This window comes from Amblyomma mixtum, chromosome 4, assembly GCF_055824585.1.
Source record: "Amblyomma mixtum isolate Tamu chromosome 4, ASM5582458v1, whole genome shotgun sequence".
Classification (NCBI taxonomy): Eukaryota; Metazoa; Arthropoda; class Arachnida; order Ixodida; family Ixodidae; genus Amblyomma; species Amblyomma mixtum.
This window is the reverse complement of record NC_143015.1, coordinates 41862957-41882767: the sequence shown is the minus strand read 5'-3', so window position 1 is coordinate 41882767 and position 19811 is coordinate 41862957. Positions and strand designations below refer to the sequence as shown.

The following is a 19811-nucleotide window of genomic DNA, read 5'->3' as shown; positions in this document are numbered from 1 at the left end:
TTTAGCTCCCGTTGTCAGCAGTGTGGTGACGTCACACCGAGACCAAAAGCCAACATCCGGGCACTGAATTCCACTCATCCGGGCACTGAAACGATAACATCCGGGCATCGTACGAGATTTAACGAGACTCTCTAACCCCTCCTACAGGACCGGCATACAAGCGCCGGTAGCTTCGGGCCGAACGGGTGGTGGCGTTCCTCCCTTCCTTTACGGTGCGGTTCGGGTGTCCACCGAGATGACAAAGAATTACTGCGCCATTCCCTTTCCTCAAAAAGCCGTTCAAAGGGCAAGGCATCGCGCCGAGCGGGTGGTGGCGTTCCTCCCTTCCTGTGCAGTGTGGTTCGGGTGTCCACCGAGATGACAGAGAAGCACTGCGTAATTTCCTTTCCTCAAAAAGCGTCGCGTTCAAAGGCCAGGGCATCTCGCCGAACGCGTGGTGGCGTTCCGTGGACTGCCTGTCACACGCTGTCGCGTTTCACTTATAAAGGCGATGCTTAAGCGTCATTAATTAGCAGTTAATTAGTATTTAGTCATTAATCAGCAATCAATCACTAATTGGTAATTTCTCATTACTTTGACATAAATTATATGTGACGTAATCCAGTGCTGACGTCACCAGTGTCACATAGGCGAAGTGCTGCGGAAAAGACTTTCGCCTCTACGCACTTTAGACAGTTTCGAACGCGCTGCATATACATTCTTGTCAGGCCTTCGTCTCGTCGTGTCCGCGTACGCTTCGTTTGGTTTGGTTTATGGGGTTTAACGTCCCAAAGCGACTAAGGCTATGAGAGACGCCGTAGTGGAGGGCTCCGGAAATTTCGACCACCTGGGATTCTTTAACGTGGACTGACATCGCACAGTACAGGGGCCTCTAGAATTTCTCCTCCAAGGAAATTCAGCCGCCGCGGCCGGGATCGAACCCGCGTCTTTCGGGTCAGCAGCCGAGCACCATAACCACTGAGCCACCACTGCGGCACGTGTTATGCCCGTAAACATTTCATGCTTACTCTACTCTCGGTTACGGGAGAGGCAGAGATATTTTTTTTTATCACACTCTTTTTATCAGAACAAAAGACGTCGACGTCATCATAATCAGCTATAGTTGTAACTTGTCCCTGTACTAGTGAGAAGCCACGATTAGCTGTGTTTTTAAAGATACTGAGCAATAGCGGCTTGAGATATATAACACGAATCACAAAAGTGGTATCGAAGAGGTGATTTAAATAAAATATGTTTGGTAAGCTCAGGATAGGGAGAGCCATTGCTCCCAAGAAGCTCTCGTTGGTTGGGGGATGGGCGGAAGAAGGGTTCTCGCATATTCTCGTACCATGTGGGAAAGGAGGGGAGCGGGGTGTGACTGGCAAGTCGGTTTCGGGGTGACGCAAATGTGTCTGCCAGTATACAGGTGCCGATACTTGACAGCTTCGTTTCTCAATAGTGCGCGGAAACGTAGATTCCACGTGCGCGGGGTCATGTCGGCGCCCGCGTAAGTGCACTGCATGCTTACGAGAAGTTCCTGACTGACTCCTGCTTCAGGATGAACAATTACTCGCGAGACGGGTTCTCCGAAACTGCTGAAGCTGGTGGGTTTTGTAGATGCAAAATCCAGCGGCTTTTCGCCTTATACCTAATCAGACGGATTACAGCGTACACAGCCGATATACATTAAATTTCATTTCATTTTGCGGCTCTTGCTGTAGATACGTCGTTTTGCCACCGACAATAAACAAAGTGGGTAAAGTGAGAACATATCGCATTGCACAAATCTTTGCATTTTTTATTGTATATATCGATGCGCCAGAAAAAAAAACTAAACAGCATAAAAAGGTTGGTTAAAACCCATCTACGTTCTAATTTTTTTTGTCCTGAACCCGTTTGAACCGGTTCAGTATGGTCCGAACCGGTTCGAACCGGAACGGAATGTCGCTCTGGAGCCGAACCCGGAACTGAACCTGAAAGGTGTGAACCCGAACCTGAACCGGACCCGAAAAAATTCCGGTTCGACACCCTGCCCCTTTTCCCCCGCTTAGAAGTAGAAGCGACTAGGACGGTCGAGAGAAATCGGCGGCACGGATGACTCATTCCCTCTGCGCCCGCCGTGTCGGTGAGCGTTGGTGGAGGGGGCAACCATGCACACAGGCTAGACGCTCCCCTGGGCGTTCCCTCTCCCCCGTTTTACGACGGCGGTGGCGAGATGCCGCGCGCGCGGCGCTGTTTTGTTTCTTTGTTTAAAAAAATGCGCCGAATTTTGTGAGAAGCGGACACCCCTTTAGTTTTAAGCATGAAGTGCTTTTAGCTCCCGTTGTCGGCAGTGTGGTGACGTCACGCCGAGACCGAGAGCCAACATCCGGGCACTGCATTCCACTCATCCCGGCACTGAAACGAGAACATCAGGGCACCGTACAAGATTTCACGAGACTCATACTTGATCTCTTGGGGGCTTTGAGAGAGGGCCGCTTAGAGCAAGAGGGGAGCTCCAGGGCGAATGGGCCTTGGGGCTGAAAAGTTGCTTCCGCGCCATCCCCAAGGATAGCGCTTCGGTCTCACACTCACGCATGTAAAAGACCGGCCGCTGGGCCTTCAGCTCATGATGTTTCCCCCTATGGCAGGCAGATGTATACACGCTCGCGGAGTATTCGAACGCGCTGCATATACATTCTTGTCAGGCCTGCGTCTCGTCGTGTCCGCGTACGCTTCTGCATCGTCCTGCATTTCCATGCCACCACCGTCACAGCTGCTTAAGCCGAGCAATGCAGCCTGATGAAAGGAGAGGTAGGAAGCGTCTTGCGGAAAGCGATCGCTTTGCGAGTGATACGCCACAGCAGAAGACTACTCTCCTCTGCCGACAACGCCATGATTATGCGGCCACTCCCGAAAGCGACAAGGCCGCCATTGTTCGCGGCTGCCTACCTAAGCCCGCACTATTGCAGGCGATCGCTTCTACGCAACAAGAAGAGTGTGGTGTGGTGTGTTTACACTAGACCCATTTCAAGATTTTGACTAGTACCATCTGCAACCAATGTGTTATGCCCGCAAGCATTTCATGCTTACTCTACTCTCGCTTACGGAAGAGGCAGAGTTTTTTTTTTTTTTTGGGGGGGGGGCGTCATTACGGCTGGGTGCCCTAACCTACAAGAATTCTGGCGGTCGAAACGCGAGCTGCCAAGCAGCAAAAACAGAGCCCTGTCGATTAACACCTACTCATACTCTGAACTTTTAGACAAGTACATTCTTCAGCGGAAAATCATTTCTGGAAGCAATTTTTTTATATATCATAAGGTACCCTTGAAAGATTTCCGCTTTTTGCTATTAATGTTCATGATATCTTCAAAAATGTTCCCTATCAGTTTGCAATCCACTCTTAAGCACTCCACGCAAGAGATCGACAAAGTTTAAGATTTTGCTATGCATTCGAAGAGTTCACCATTACCTTCAATATTTTCGTAACAGTATAATAGATTATTCCACAGTGCCTCAGAAATAAATTTAATGTCCAAAAGTCCTGGTCTTCGTATATATTGCCACCAGGTGGCCACAGCTAGCATCAGAAGACAAAGAGGTGAGAGTTGGCTCACGCGCCCTGAGAGCTGCTTCTGTTAGCGCTGCAGGCGAACGGTGTCTCCTGCCTTGGTTCCGTGACATATTTTTGGTGGAGGTGCTGGGTGGCGATCCCAGTACCTCTCGGATAATTGTCGCCACAGACTACCTGACACGCTATGCCGAAACCAAAGCGGTGCCGCGTGGCACATCGTCTGAAATTGCTCAGTTCTTCATGCATCGCATTGTTCTGCGACACGGCGCCCCGTCCAGCGTAATCACCGATCGGGGAACGGCTTTCACAGCGCAGCTCATGCACGAGGTATTCAAGTTCTGTCATACCAGCCATCGCAAGATTACTGCCTACCACCCGCGGTCCAATGGGCTAACCGAGAGACTCAACAAAACTATAGCAGACATGCTCGCTATGTACGTAGACGTCCAGCATAAGACTTGGGACGAGATCCTTCCATACGTGACTTTCGCGTACAATACGGCCGTACAAGAAACCACTGACTTTACGCCAGTTCGCCTTGTTTATGGGCGCGATGTGCACAGCATGCTGGATGCCATGTTTCCATGCACTGCCAACGACCGGGCGCTCACGCTACACGCCGAAGAATTTGTCCAAAACGCGGAGGAAGCCCGCCAACTCGCCCGCATGCACATCAGGAGGCAACAGGGCACAGTTGCACGCCGCTACAACCAGCGGCACCGCCACGTCGAGTACCAACCGGACGACCAAGTGTGGGTATGGACCCTGGTCCGTCGCCAAGGCATGTCGGAAAAACTCCTGTGCCGCTACTTTGGCCCCTACAGAGTGTTGCGTCGCATAACAGATGTGACTTATGAAGTTCTGCCCGACGGTTCTGTCCACAGTGCGCGCCGCCGACCCCAGCCAGAAGTAGTGCACGTACTGCGTATGAAGCCCTTTTTCACGCACTGACAACGCTTCCACAGTTGTTTCGGTTTTCGTTTTTTTTTTTCGCAGAGACCCGTTTTCCCCTGTCATTTTGCCCCTTCGATTGTTGTTCCCCTACTTCCTTCAGTTAGATCGTGGCACCGTAGTGGTTTTCCGTATTCCTTTTCCTTTTTTCGGGAGGGGGAATAATGCCACCAGGTGGTCCCAGGTGGCATCAGAAGACAAAGAGGTGAGAGTTGGCTCTCGCGCCCTGGGAGCTGATTCTGTTAGCGCTGCTGGCGAACGGTGTCTCCTGCCTTGCTTCCGTGACAATATATATATATATATATATATATATATATATATATATATATATATATATATATATATATATATATATATATGATGTGGGGATTGAGCTTCCTGGGCTACCGGAGTGTGCGCCCGCTTCTTCCGTTTCGTTCGTTAGAAAGACCCCCCGTGGGGTGTCCGATAGCCGAATGCGGGCAGCCGCGCTGTTTGTCCTCCCTTGCAAGTGAAGCTCTTCCGAGAACCGCAGTAAATCACCCTCCCTTCTGTTCTTCCCGCTTCGACCTCGCGTCCACATTGGGTCACTCAGAGTGACAGTTGGGGGGCGTTGTTTCGGCGAGAGGCCCTGAGCGGCAAATGAACGTGTAGATCGCCCCCGACTCGGGCAGCAGAAAGGTGTGTAGAGTTTGGCGCCCGGGTGCCGCGGCCTTTGCCGGGGGCCCAAGAGCGCGGGTGCTTTAACGTGCGCACCTAGTATGTATGCTCGAGTCCAGGCCCGAACCTCTGCAGTCGTGTAGCCCGCATGTGCGGCGCCGACGCGCTTCGGATTTGGGAGGGCCTGATTTGGCTGCTTCTTCGTCGTCTCCGGGCCATTGCCGGTGACGTCCCGCGATGAGCCATCGACGTGGCACCTGCGTCGTCAAGAAGTGCTCCGCGTATACCCCATCCTCCCTCGTGTTGTTTGCACGCGATTTAACCCTTTGGTTGGCCGCGCGGCATGCGATCGCCCTTAGCCGTGCTGTCACGCGCGTATGTAGTCTTTGCTTTGCGCGCGCGGCTCCGCGGGCGCGCTTTCGGGTGCTGCGGCGGGGCTATGGGCTGTACCGAGGTCTGCGGATTAGTGCAGTGTTATGTAATGCAACTTACTGTGTAATAAACACTTGTGCTCTCAAATAACTGCGCCTGCCTTCCTTCGGAGCGAGAGCGCAGGCGCGCCCCAAACGCTGGCAGTGCCCTCAGCCTGCTCTGGCCCGAACCCGCGATATGTGGGCGAAGTGCCACCTAATTAGCCCACCGTCAATCGGGCGCTGACGATCCCACAATATATATATATATATATATATATATATATATATATATATATATATATATATATATATATATATATATAAATGACAGAAGCCAACAGCCACATAAACCAAGGGGCACAGGGGATTTTTAATTTTTATCTATTTATTTTGTGGTGTTGATCAATTTAGAATATTACTGAATATGTTATCGCTTAAAGTAATTCATTAGAAAAGCAGAAGAAAAAACAACCACATGCCGCCCTTGGGATCCCACCGGCGGCATGTGGTTGTTTTTTCTTCTGCTTTTCTAATCAATTACTTTAAGCGATAACATATTCAGTAATATTCTAAATTGATCAACACCACAAAATAAATAAATAAAAATTAAAAATCCCCTGTGCCCCTTGGTTTATGTGGCTGTTGGCTTCTGTCATATTTATAACGAGCCCCTCATTCCCCTTCCCTTGTTTGCTTATATATGTATATATATATATATATATACATATATAAGCAAACAAGGGAAGGGGAATGAGGGGCTCGCGTATACCCCATATATATATATATATATATATATATATATATATATATATATATATATGGAGACAGTACGACATCATCCGTGACCCACCGCCGAGCCCTACTTCCAACACCAACGCGGTCACCTTTTCGCAATGTGAATAGCAACACGATACCCGCTACCTCCTCCAGGGAAGCGACACGAAACAGAACCACCGAGAGACCCGAGTTAACAAGAGTCCTACGCACTGGACCCCACCAGCAGCAACCTCCATCCAAGGCTAAACACCAAGATACACCAACCTCCCGAAGCACGGCCCAGAAACCCACCGAAAACAGCACGAGGACTCCAGCAAGCCCCGGCGCAGCCTCAGGCCATCCAGACCAGGCACAGCGACAAACGCCTTCCACGGTGGAAGGCCACATGGGTGCCACCACCAGCTCGAGACCAGAAATCCCAAGCACCCCTCTGTCTCGCTACGATCTCCGAAAGCGCTGTGGTTCCGCACAACGGGTTCGTCAACACTGACAATCAGGCCGCGTGAGTACGCCGACTCTCTCTGTCTCACCCTACCGACAGCCCTCGTCAAATAATTCCAAATTTTTAAAGTTGAGAAAAATGGTGGATAAACGAATAAGGCACGAGCTCCATATCCATAGCCTAAAGATCTATATGCAATCCAAAATCGCACCAAAAGGTTTACAAATTTCACTAACACCATCAATGGGTAATCTGTGTGATGAGGAAAAGGATAATTGGAATCGTGTACTAGAATCTGCCTCTTTGGATTTGCTTGGAGTTCCGATTGGCCATTTTGAGAGGGTCTTGGGGGCTCTGAAGAAAGAAGAGAGTCGTGCTCGTCAACACATTCCCCTAACCGCGCCTGAGGCCACCGAACTTACGCTCTTTGAGGAAAAGAGAACCCGCGAGGTACGCGAGATAAAACGCAAAAAATTCATTAGGGACGGGATTCCACACCTCGCGTGGACAAACCCAGCGGAACGCGAAGAATCCGAAACGGAGGTAGCTACTAATAATCACCCCATTGTTACGGCAAGCCCCAACAACAAATTCAACGCAACGACACAAACGACATTAATACCGACAACACAAGCAGAACGCTCTGGAACGGGAGCAGCCACTAATGATAAACCCGTTGCTACAAGCTCTTGGTCTGGTTTCCAGGATAGCATTATTAATGTATCATCCAGCGCCCTAACAATTGAGGAGAAATCAGTTCTTTCTCGAGGTCTTACGTTCTGCCCCACCACAAGTAAATACAATGAATTCTCAGTTTTAAAAGATTCGGACAATTTTGCACGAATGTTGCGACTGAAAGAATACTTTTGTGATAGGCCCCAACTTAGTGCAGACAGCAGAGAATTCTGCGTTACAAACCAACACTGGACTCCTAACATGGGAAGAGACAAACACTTGGACATGTATATTAATGCGGTCCAGAACGACATAATTCGCGCTTACAAAAGCCACACTCCAGGGAGACCGAACCTGTCCAAAAAAGAACGGCACGCATTGAAGGCGCTCAGCAGAGGGACAGATGTAACCATAAAGCCAGCAGATAAAGGAGGCGGTATAGTAGTAATGGATAGTGAAGCATACATTGAAGAAGGCTTGAGACAACTCTCTAACACTTGCTTCTACCAGGTTCTTGAAAAAGACCCAACTCCACAATACCAACAATATATAGCAGAGACTTTTGATCAGCTTGCGCAAAAAGGGGACATAACCCTAAGGTTATCTAAAGCTCTCATCGCACCACACCCGTCACCAGGTCGATTCTACTTACTACCGAAAATCCACAAAAAGGATAATCCTGGCCGCCCTATAGTATCTGGCATTGGCACGATTACAGAACCAATTTCCAGTTAAATTCACACAGTAATCAGGCATATTCCAACGACACACCCATCCTACATACGAGACACAAACCATTTCCTTCGCGAAATAGCGGGCCTTAAACTTCCGGAAGGTGCCTTTCTGGTAACATTAGATGTAATCTCACTCTACACTAATGTTCCTCATTCCGATGGCATCAGATCTCTGACCGAAGCGTACAGACAAGATAGAAAAGAGGAGTCTCCTGCCACACGTGTTCTAGAAATACTTGCGAAAATCGTACTCGAATACAACAACTTTGAATTCAACGATCAACACTACTTACAAATTAATGGCACAGCCATGGGTACAAGGATGGCCCCCGCCTACGCCAACATCTTCATGCATAGGTTTGAATCTAAATTCTTGCAAGATTCTCTCATCGAGCCCATCCTATACAAACGCTATTTGGATGACATTTTTCTAATTTGGACTGACACAGAGCAAGAACTCCTACATTTTATTGAACAATTCAACCTTGTCCACCCCAACATATCGTTCACTCACGCGTACTCCCACACCTCAATTAACTTCCTAGATGTCGAGATTTCGGTAAAGGAAGGCTCACTTAACACCAGCGTATATAGAAAACCGACGGACCGCCAACAATACTTACACTTTCAAAGTTGGCATCCTCGCCACTCCAAAACAAGTATCCCATACTCTCCGGCACATCGATTTAAAAGAATCTGTTCACAAGATCAAGACTTCGAGAGAAATTCCAATCGCATGCGAGAAGTCCTCACCAAGCACAGATATCCCCCCGCCATTGTCGACGATGCAATTGAAAGGGCATCTAAACTCAACCGAGATGAAATACTAGATGGACGTCGACGCAGTGAAGAAACAGATCACCGGGCAAACTTGGTACTCACCTACACAAGTAATCCCCCCAACGTAAACAAAATCCTTAAAAAACATTTCAACATTCTCGAACAAAGCGAGCGCCTCGCAAAAATTTTCACTACTCCCCCTCACGTAGTCTACAGACGACCGAAAAACATTCAAAACATTCTCGTGCACTCAAAAACACATAACCACCTTGGGTTGGGTTGCCGACCCTGCGCCAAAAGTAGATGCCACGTCTGCAAACATATGCAAACAACCAGCTGTGCTATAAGCACAGCCTCAGGCTTTAAATGGAAAATCAATGGCGACTTTAATTGTGACTCCTCCAACGTTATCTACCTCCTAGAATGTGGTGTGTGCAGTATGCAGTACATTGGGCAGACGGTTAACCCTCTACGAATTCGCTTTAATAACCACCGCGCTCATGCCCTATCTCTACCTAACCTCCCCTTGTCAAAACACATTAATGACAAAAAACGCCCATTTGAATCACTTAAATTAACAGTCTTACAGGGTGCGTTCAACAACAACCGGGAACGGGAACAACACGAGTCGTACTTTATTTATAAGTTTGGAACAATTGCCCAAGGCATTAATGAGAACCTGGGCGCTTTGTCTTCAATACGCCCTCTGCAAATCCAGAACTGACCTTGAGTGCCGGCCTGACAGGCCTCGCAAGCTTTCTCCCATACGCTTACACCGATGTCCTCATCGCACACCGCGTTCTTACCTTGCCCCGTTCGACCATCTTGACGAGAGCGGCGCCGTCAAAGAACCTAAGCACTCCCGCCATTCATAGTGGCCCCACGCGACGATTCTTCCCTAAAGTCACCTCCTTTTCCGGCCTCTTCTTTTCCTTTCTTTTTCTTTTTTTTTGTTGCTTCTGTGGGTGTGTGCAGGTGAGCTCATCTACACTCCACGTGTGTCTCGTTAAATTACACTCTGCCCACCTTGACTCATCCTGCCAAAGAAGTTGGACATGGCGGAAGTTTTTCCCCGCCCTTTTGCTCCATTGTATCTTGTTTACTCGTTTAAGTGGGCAACATTTGAGTGCATCTCAAATCTATGCTGTGCGTCGGCCACTGTTTGTCTCCATACACTTTGCTAGCTGTCCGCTGTGTTAGGATGCAGTTCTCCGTCCATTCTCCCCTCCCGCCCTGCGTTTTTTTTTCTCCCTTTTTTTCCTTTTTTTCTTTTCTCCCCGCGACCGCATACGTGGATGGCGGGCGACGACATTTACCCTCCCCGCTCCCTGTCCCGTTTGTGTATTTTTGTTAATTTTTTCTTTTTTTCTCTTCCCTGAGCTGTTCTCCCTTGTGCATCGTCGGCTTGTTTTGGCTCATGTGTCGAACACCTGTACAGATCTTGAAGACCCTTTAAGAAGAGAAGCAAGAACCATGTAACTTCATCTTGAAAAAGGACAGGCTCTGTCCGAAACGTCGACTCCCAATAAACGTTTGCTTAAAAGAAGCGTTTGTCAATTTCGCATCTTATTTAAACTAGCAACCAAGTACGTTTACCTTATTGTGCTATATATATATATATATATATATATATATATATATATATATATATATATATACGCGACGATCTACATCAATGACATCGTTTCGGCCATTGACACTGCAGCTATAAGTATTAGGTTATTCGCAGATGACTGCATTCTCTTTAAGTCTATTAATAGTAACCAGGATCAAGCACGCTTACAGATAAACCTTAATGCAGTTGCAGATTGGTGCGCGGAATGGTTAATGGAAGTAAATACTGATAAAACTGTTCTCCTACGGGTCACGAAAAAGAAGAATCCCTTCCAGTTTACATACACACTGAACCATGAAAACCTACTGCAAGTTGACAACTACAAGTACCTCGGCGTAACATTAAATAAGCACCTTAGTTGGACTAGTCACGTCGACAAAATTTGCGCTGCTGCTGCAAGGAAACTTGGCTTCCTCCGCCACAAATTAAAGTCTTCCCCACAGTCCGTGAAGCTATTAGCATACAACACGTACATTCGACCTAAACTTGAATATGCTAGTGTGTCATGGGATCCATTTCTCAAAAAAGATATACATTCACTAGAGATGATACAAAGAAAAGCAATCCGGTTCATTTTCAACAGTTATCATCGGAATGCTTCACCGTCCGCCATCATGTCTGTAAATAATATTCCATCCTTGGAAAAAAGAAGAGCACTCGCTAGGTTAAAATTTCTTTTTTCACTTTATCACCAACAGTTCAATTTCTCTTCCAAGGACTACCTGCGCCCACGCTTAACCCGGCATACTAGGAACGTTCATGACCACAGCCTTACGCCGTTCTTTGCCCGTACTAACCTTTTTAAAAACTCTTTTTTTGTTCGCACTATCACTCAGTGGAACAGCTTGCCTGCTCTCGTCTTTTCTGCGCGTAATGTTCATGATTTTGAAGAACGCTTGTCCCCTATCATCTGATTTCTGTTTGTAATCCTACGTTTGGTGTTTTATAATATTTCTTCCTGTTTTTTTTTTTCTGACAATGTTGTTCATACAGCAACCTTTTACTTTTGACTGCCTTTATGTTGATCATTCAGGTGTTTTGTAGTGTTTGTCTGTTTTCTTTCTTTCTTTTTTGTAGTTTGGTGTGATCTTTGCCTGTTGTTAAATTGCCCACTCTGCTTGGCCCTCGGGCTGCAGTATTTTGTAAATAAATAAATAAATATATATATATCTATATATATATATATATATATATATATATATATATATATATATATAACGGGTGTCCCAGCTAAATGTAACCAAACTTTTAAAAAAGGCGAAGTGTCCATAGTTCATAGTCATAGTTCATAGTTGTTCATAGTCGCGTGGCCTAGTCTTGAGTGTTTTTTTCGCTCTTCAACGGTAATTAATTAGTTAAGTTTAATAAGCTAACTTTTTAATTATTAATTTCAGGAAGAGAGTGTCAATGCAAAAGTTCTAGATCACCTCGAAAAACCGCTAGTAGTGCTGTGTCCGTCAAGTTACGATTTACGTAGCTTCATTTATTGGCCTTAAAAGAAAGTTATCACGTGACCAGCTGCTCGCTCACTTCTCTGCCCCAATGTGCACCCGAAGTCTCATCGAGGAGAGGACTTCAGAAAAAATTGATTTTTTTCTTTAAGGCGCGTCTTGGGACCTTGAAGTGGCACAGTTGTCATGTCGAAGCTTTTTCTTATTGTGCTGGTTATGGTTAAAGGCCGGTAAAAAAACTACTTTACGTATATATTATTTTGCTGCAAATGTCTCAGTAAGGTGTTTCTCAAAGCGATCTACAACTTTTTTATAGACGCATAGTTCCTCAAGTCAATAATTAAAAAGTTAGTTAATTAAGCTTAACTAATTAGTCAACCTTGAAGATCGAAAAAATACTGCAGACTAGGTCACGCGACTCTAAACAACCCTCATTTGGTTTCCGACGGCTAGGACACCCCGTATTTTTTAAAAGCTTGGTTACATATAGCTGGGACACCTGGTATATATATATATATATATATATATATATATATATATATATATATATATATATATATATATATATATGTATATATATATATATATGTATATATATATATATATATATATATATATATATATATATATATATATATATATATATATATATATGTATATATATATATATATATATATATATATATATATATATATATATATATATATATATATATATATATATTGCCACCTGGTGTTCTCAGGTGGCGCTGAAGTGTCTTCGAAGACGGTTGAAGTGTCTCGTGCTGTCTGGCTGGCTGCTTTCTGTATTCTGCTGGTTAGCGACCTGTCGCCCTATTTTCGGTTACATATTTTGGTGGAGGTGCGGGGTAAAGATCCCCGTATATGTCTCATACTCCTCCAGATACCCTGGGCTCCAGTCCTTCGCTAGTGGACACCCCTGTACACCGTGCTAGCCGGAGAAACCAAGGCCTACCTCCCGAACACGGGCCTTTGGAGTCTGCCAGAGCACCCACCCATCGACCTGTCATGCAAGCTGCACCCTACTACACCTTGCAGAATCCGCGACTGCCCAAACCATTCCACGGCAGTCAGCTCGAAGATGTAGAAGACTGGCTTCTCGAGTTTGAACGCGTGGCCTTATTCAACCAGTGGGACGACGCCGCCTAGCTTCGAAACGTATTCTTTAGTCTCGAGGATGGTGCACGTACCTGGTACGAAAACCGAGAAGACGCCCTAACATCATGGCACGAGTTCCGCCGACGCCTGCTGGAGACCTACACCAGCACGGATCGTCGACAACGGGCTGAACGGGCTTTGCAGTCTCGCATTCAGATGCCGAATGAGACTGTAAGCATGTACGTGGAGGATATGACTCGGCTCTTCCGGCGAGCTGACCCGGCCATGCCCGAAGATAGAAAGGTGCGCCAACTCATGCGCGGCGTTAAGGAGCAACTTTTCGCTGGCCTCGTGCGCAGTCCACCTGGGACTGTTGCTGAGTTTCTCACGGAAGCGGTCACAATGCAGAAGATGCTCCTGCGGCGGTCTACCACCTACGACCGGCCGGTACTCGCCGCTTCACTTACAGAGCCGCTTCCTGCCTTCGGGGCTAACCGTGATCTCCGCGACCTGACCCGCTCCGTTGTGCGCGAAGAGCTCCAGGCGCTTTTCGGTGCTCCCCTGCCGACGGCCGGCTCTCTCGCTAGCCTCGTCCGCGAAGAGGTTCAAGCCTTGAGACCTTCGTTCCCGTCCGTTGACCCGCCGCCTTTACCCACGGAGTGCCGTCGTCCAACGTAAGCTGAAGCCTTGCAATGTCCTGCGCCCTCTTCGGCGCAGTTTCCTCCGTCCAATCAAGGCTCGCTGTTTTCCGCACACCCCGACACGTACTACGTCGAGAATCGACGATCGCCTCAGCGGAGGACGGACCTGTGGCGTGCTCCAGATCGGCGGCGTCTCTGCTTTCACTGCGGGGAACCCGGTCATCTGTATCGCCAGTGCCCGGATCGACAGCTTGGGCTGCAGCGGTTCCCTATCGACATGCCCCGTCCACCAAGAGGTCAACGACCCCGGGAGATCAAGGACTACGTAGCCCAGCAGCGCATGGCGACAATTCCCCAGCGGCAGTCTCGGTCTCCATCTCCACGCCAACCTTCGCCACAGCCCCAAAACTCCTGGATGGCGCAGAGACGGTCGCCAAGTCCCCGCCGGGAAAACTAAAGAGAGCGACTTCAGGGGGCGAGGCCGCTGGCAATCGATGCGAACAAGACCCCCCGGCAACGCGAACAGCGACCGACCGCGATTTAAAGGCAACGACTGCAGTACCTGAACTCGGAGATCGATTCTCGTTGGATATACCCGTGCTTCTCGATGGCTATAAGGTTAGTGCTTTGGTGGACACTGGCGCTGATTTCTCGATTTTAAGCGGAAAGCTAGCGGCGCTTCTTAAAAAAGTAAAGACGCCATGGTCCGGCACGCAGATTCGCACGGCTGGCGGACATGTCGTAACTCCGCTTGGCCTATGCACAGCAAGAGTCCAAATTCGCAGCTCCACATTTGTTGTCAGCTGCCTAGTTCTACCTGCTTGCTCCCGTGACTGTATCCTTGGCGTTGATTTTCTCTGGGAGTATGGAGCTATTATTGACCTCCGAAAGCGCACTGTCACATTTTCTACCGAGAAAGCAGCCAGCCAGCCAGCGCGAGACACTTCAACGTCTTCGAAGACACTTCAGCATAGAGGACGGGAGTGGTTTTATTGGAGTTGTCAGCGACTTAGACTTAATGACCCGACAGCGAGCTGACCCAGACCTGCGACCTATCATTGATTATCTGGAGGGCCGAGCTTCTGTCGTACCCCGACAATTTTCTAGTAACCTGCCGGCCTTCTGTCTCCGGAACGGCATTTTGTTTTAGAAAAACTCCAGCACTGTTGACCGAGCGCACCTCCTCGTCGTTCCGACAGATTGCCGCGCCGATATCCTTCTTGCTTGTCACGATGAGCCGACCTCCGGCCACTTGTGCTTTGCCCGCACACTTGCACGCGTGCGCCAGGCGTATTATTGGCCCAAACGTTCTCACGCCGACCAGCGTTACGTCAGAGGCTGCCGCGATTGCCAACGTCGTAAGGCGCCTCCTCTCAAGCCAGCGGGCTTGCTCCAACCTATTGAACCGCCTCGGACGCCGTTTGATCAAGTCGGCATCGATCTTCTGGGCCCATTCCCTGTGTCATCGGCCGGTCATAAATGGATCATCGTCGCGACCGACTTTTTAACAAGGTATGCGGAAACCAAGGCGGTGCAGCGCGGTACGTCATCTGAGATCGCCCAGTTTTTTATGCAACAAATCGTGCTGCGTCCGGGCGCACCGTCCCACGTAATCACTGATCGAGGTACGGCGTTTACGGCACAGCTCATGCGCCACGTGTTCGAGCTCAGTCACACGAACCATCGCAAAACCACTGCCTATCACCCACAGACGAACGGGCTCACAGAGAGACTCAACAGAACGATCGCCGACATGATCGCAATATACATAGACTCGCAGCACAAAACCTGGGACGAGATTCTCCCTTACGTCACATACGCTTACAACACGGCCACCGAGGAGACGACCCGATTTACACCATTCCGTCTGCTCAACGGACGTGACGTTCAGACGATGCTGGATGCAATGCTTCCATGCTGCACTGATGACCACCCACTCACGCCAGAAGCCGAGCAGTTCGCTCAGCACGCCGAGGAAGCACCTCAACTTGCCCGTATTCACATTCAGCGGCAGCAGAGCACGGATGCGCGCCGCTACAACCTCCGTCATCGGCACGTCGAATACCATCCGGGTGACCAAGTTTGGGTGTGGACCCCGGTACGCCGCCCAGGCTTGTCTGAAAAACTGATGTGCCGTTTGGACCGTACAGAGTTTTGCGCCGCGTCACAGATGTGACCTACGAAGTTCTTCCTGACGGGACTGTGCAGCCTCAGCGTCGCCCATCCCGCTCTGAGGTTGTGCACGTTGTCCGCATGAAACCGTACTTCACGCGGTAATGGATAGTACGCTCAGTGTGCCGCTCGTTTTCGCGTGGGACACCGTCGCCTACCTCCCTTGAACATTTTTGTGTGCTTGTGCTGTTTTGTTTTTTCTCTTTCCACTGCCCGCACTGCAACCCCGCTTTTACGTTTTTCTTTTTTTGGGAGGGGGAGTATTGCCACCTGGTCTTCTCAGGTGGCGCTGAAGTGTCTCGCGCTGGCTGGCTGGCTGCTCTCTGTATTCTGCTGGTTAGCGACCTGTCGCCCTATTTTCCGTTACAATATATAGCGAAGTATACACTTATACACTTCGTCAAAGGAAACATACCTATTGGACTCGACGTTTCAACCGGGAGACCGATCTTCAAGAACGGTCCCCCGATCGAAACATCGGGTGCAATAAATATGTTTCCTTTAACGAAGCCTATACTTCGCTATATACTCCTGTAAGCAGTCAAGTACTTCAGGCTCTCGCAACCTATATATATATATGTGTGTAATATCCGCGCAGATACAAATAGGAGAGTTGAAACAAAAGAGGTAATGGGAAGAAACCTTACAACACACGTCGCCGCCACGTGGGCATGCAGACACCACGAAGGCAGGATGAAAGCCATTAATAGCACAATTCTTTTAGTGCACCAATGCTATCGTGAGGAACACGTATTTATGCACACGTTGCTGCTTAGCTAGTTCACGATATCACGAAATTTCGGTTTGCGACTTCGTTCGTCCATAATTTTACTGCGGCAAAACGGCGCAGCCAGCACGGACGGAATACCTCGAGGTTGCTTTTGTGGCAGAAAACATGAGTTTCCTGAGGCCAGCTCGCTTCCAAATCGGCCAGCGTTGAGAGCAAGACTGTCGTCTTCTGAAAACACTGTGCTACTTCATGACGGGGCGCCTGTTCGTGTGTATTAGTGAGTCTCTTGATACGCTGCCGAGTCCAGAAATTGCCACCAGCCCTTTCGGTTTCTGTCTAGGAAGGTTCTGATCCGCTGATCAAAGTGGGTCTGAGTGGTTGTCGTATTTATGGTAGCAGCACTGCGTATGCGTCAGAGCGTCCCTCATTTTGAAGCAAAAAGCTTCACTAGGCTGGTCAACACTGCGTTTCGCGTAAGCCGGAGCCCAGATTTGCCACTGCTGCGCATGCGCGCAACCGAGCGACGTCATGCACGGCGCAGGTGGCCGCCGTCGCCGTCGCCGCCGCTAACTCCGTCGCCGGACCTTTCAGTGCCGCCGCGCGCTACTGCGCATGTGCGCCGCTGCTTCTCCTCCTCGCCACCGTTTGACCTTTCGCCGCAGCCGTGCGCAGTGCGCATATAAAAGGAGGGGTATATAAGGCGCGCTTGCCCATAGAACAGGCGGACACTCGCCATGGAAGGAGAAGAAGAAGCAACAGTCGGACGGCGCAGGAACACCGATCCAGAAGTGGTAGCTTGGGAGTTGGCTGAAAAGCCGCGAGAGCTTTTCGCTTCGAGATATCCAGGCTTTACCTTACCTAAGCCGCAGCCAATTTTTTCTCTATTGTGTTGATGCTTCTCCTATTTTGCGTCCTATTCATCATGGCTTATTTTAACCAACGTCATTCATAGTACAATGTATACTGCTTTGTCATATTCGGAACGTTGGTTCTTTTTCCAAACAATTTGGCAGAACAAAAATTTTAGCGGCTGTTCGCAACATTAGATTGAAGCGGCAATAGGGCTTCTGAATGGGCTATGAATAAGTGTCCTTAGAGGTGCTTACTTGAGTTAGATATGCTTACTTGAGTAAAAAGACTGAGTTTTCTTTTTTCGCTTGATTAAAATACAGATTTGGATGCCCGTCCAACAGTTCAAAACTGACTTCCAAATTCCAGGTCGCTGCTGTTTGTTAAGTGTGCCTGTCAGATGAACAGTTCAATCATGAAGAGGCGATTTTATCTAGAGCCTTTTTTGATATGGTGCGCCATAGAAATGCCTCAGAAAACTATTCTAACCATGGTCCAATTTCGCCAAAAGAAATAACGTTGTGACATCAGGAGCTACGGTTGAAATTAAACCGAGAGATGTGAGAGCTCACTATTGTTACTAAGCATATCAATGCTCTGTTCTCATTAAAGCTAAATATCACATTGTTGCTGTTTTTGAGCTTTAAAAAGTTTGTTGAAAAGGTTAATATTGATGTTGCCAGTGATTGATTGTGAACCGAGAGCTTTAGTTACCGTTCAGTGCTTTCTTTTGCTGCATTTTCTGGTCAAAGTAGGGACATATCACAATGCAAACCATGCAACTGAAAAAAAGCTGGTTCTAAAAGAACACCGATTATTTCTCTCTTCCAGTGAGCCAGTTTCCAGCGCTTTTGTGGCCTGATTCTACACCTACCTTTCAGATTGTGCCGTATTACCTCAGCACCGAGCTTATACGTATACCTGGATTGGTTGGCATGTTCCTGGCAGGTGTCGTGTGTGCGGCAACGAGGTATGTCATTGATGATCAAAACAAGTCTTGAAAATAAGCTCCGAGGCTTGATCAATGTAGAAGACCAGGGAATAACATTCGAACACACGAAAATATTGGCGCCAGCGAAGAGCTCGTGGAACATTGATGGTAGTAGTAAATTCTTTGCTTTCTTCAGGTTCGTTTGCGTTTCTTCGGGGGAGTCCAGCCTCCTCCAAACGTGAGTAGTTCGGTGGTGTTTGAAGCACAGGAGTCCAGAAGCAGAAGTTACGAAGGGGAAATTATATTTACAGATTATATACTAGGCAAACTCTATTACAGAAGCATGAAGTCACACAGACATTTCAAGTACTGCAACTTAGAAGGAACTTATGTCACACAGACATACAACTTCAGAAAATCTTACTCATCGACCGGCGGTCTCGGTTAGAGCCTAGAAGTTCTTTGCGTACGCGCTAAGCACGGAGCCTGGTTAGGACTGCCATTCATGGCTTTTTCTTCTGTTTTTATCCCTTGCATAAACAAAGGCGCTAGGGGAGTCATTTCTCTTGACCCGCCTTAGTCTTTGAACAACCAATCGCTACTTGATTGCGCAGTAGCCACAGCCCTGTGGGTTGGGCATAGCCTCGAAACCAGGGCTCGAATAAATAAAACAAACAAATCAAGAAAACATTCATAAAACACTCTCCACGCAACACCCTCGCCGTCCCCCAAGAACGCACTTTTCGTCTTAAGTGTATGCACGTGCATAACTGCCTCAGGGCAGCCACCCTCGCGTGCTGGGTCCGACCGGAAGAGCTTTGTTTGCCTCCCCGCATGGCTACAACGGTATCAGTCAGCGGATCAGTCCTTTGATCAGTCGCGGTGGGAAGAAGACCACCCCTTTCGGGACGTCAAGGCCACGCCGAACGCGCGCCCTCTGCCCGAGGCGCCACGTCTACGTTCCAGAAGGGCGTCCTCCCCATGCCGGTAATTGCTTCAGCATGTGTTGCTCGCTGCACTGCGCGAGCCACGCGGGAAGTACAAAGGGGAGAGCAGGCGAGGTCGTGTACGAGGCGGGATCTTACACGTCCCCACAATTTACTTTACACGCGGCAGTTCAGATACATTTTAGCCATTTTCTGCTCATCGCAAAATAAATTTTCGTTTTATCGGCATATTGCAATGAAGTGCTTAAGTTACTAAAAGCATGTAACCCTAACATGGTTCATATTATCTCATGAGCTGCACATCAATGCTTGAATAGCTCGAGTTACAAGAGGCTGATCTCTGAAAAGATTCATTTTACGGCTAGAATAGCGGACAGGATCATGAAAACTTCATACAGAGATGAAATAATATC

General features: G+C 48.2%; 1 protein-coding gene and 1 pseudogene across 1 annotated transcript in view; both read left to right on the top strand.

Annotated features, from left to right (window-relative positions):
* Nucleotides 1-19811, top strand: part of LOC149346319 (sodium-coupled monocarboxylate transporter 2-like) — a 95515-nt gene that overhangs the window by 49477 nt on the left and 26227 nt on the right. Inside the window, exon 8 of the mRNA XM_089586369.1 lies at nt 18402-18490. Coding sequence (XP_089442495.1) covers nt 18402-18490 — 89 coding nt within the window. The remainder of the gene's footprint in view (nt 1-18401; nt 18491-19811) is intronic.
* Nucleotides 12895-14226, top strand: LOC149346321 (uncharacterized; annotated as a pseudogene).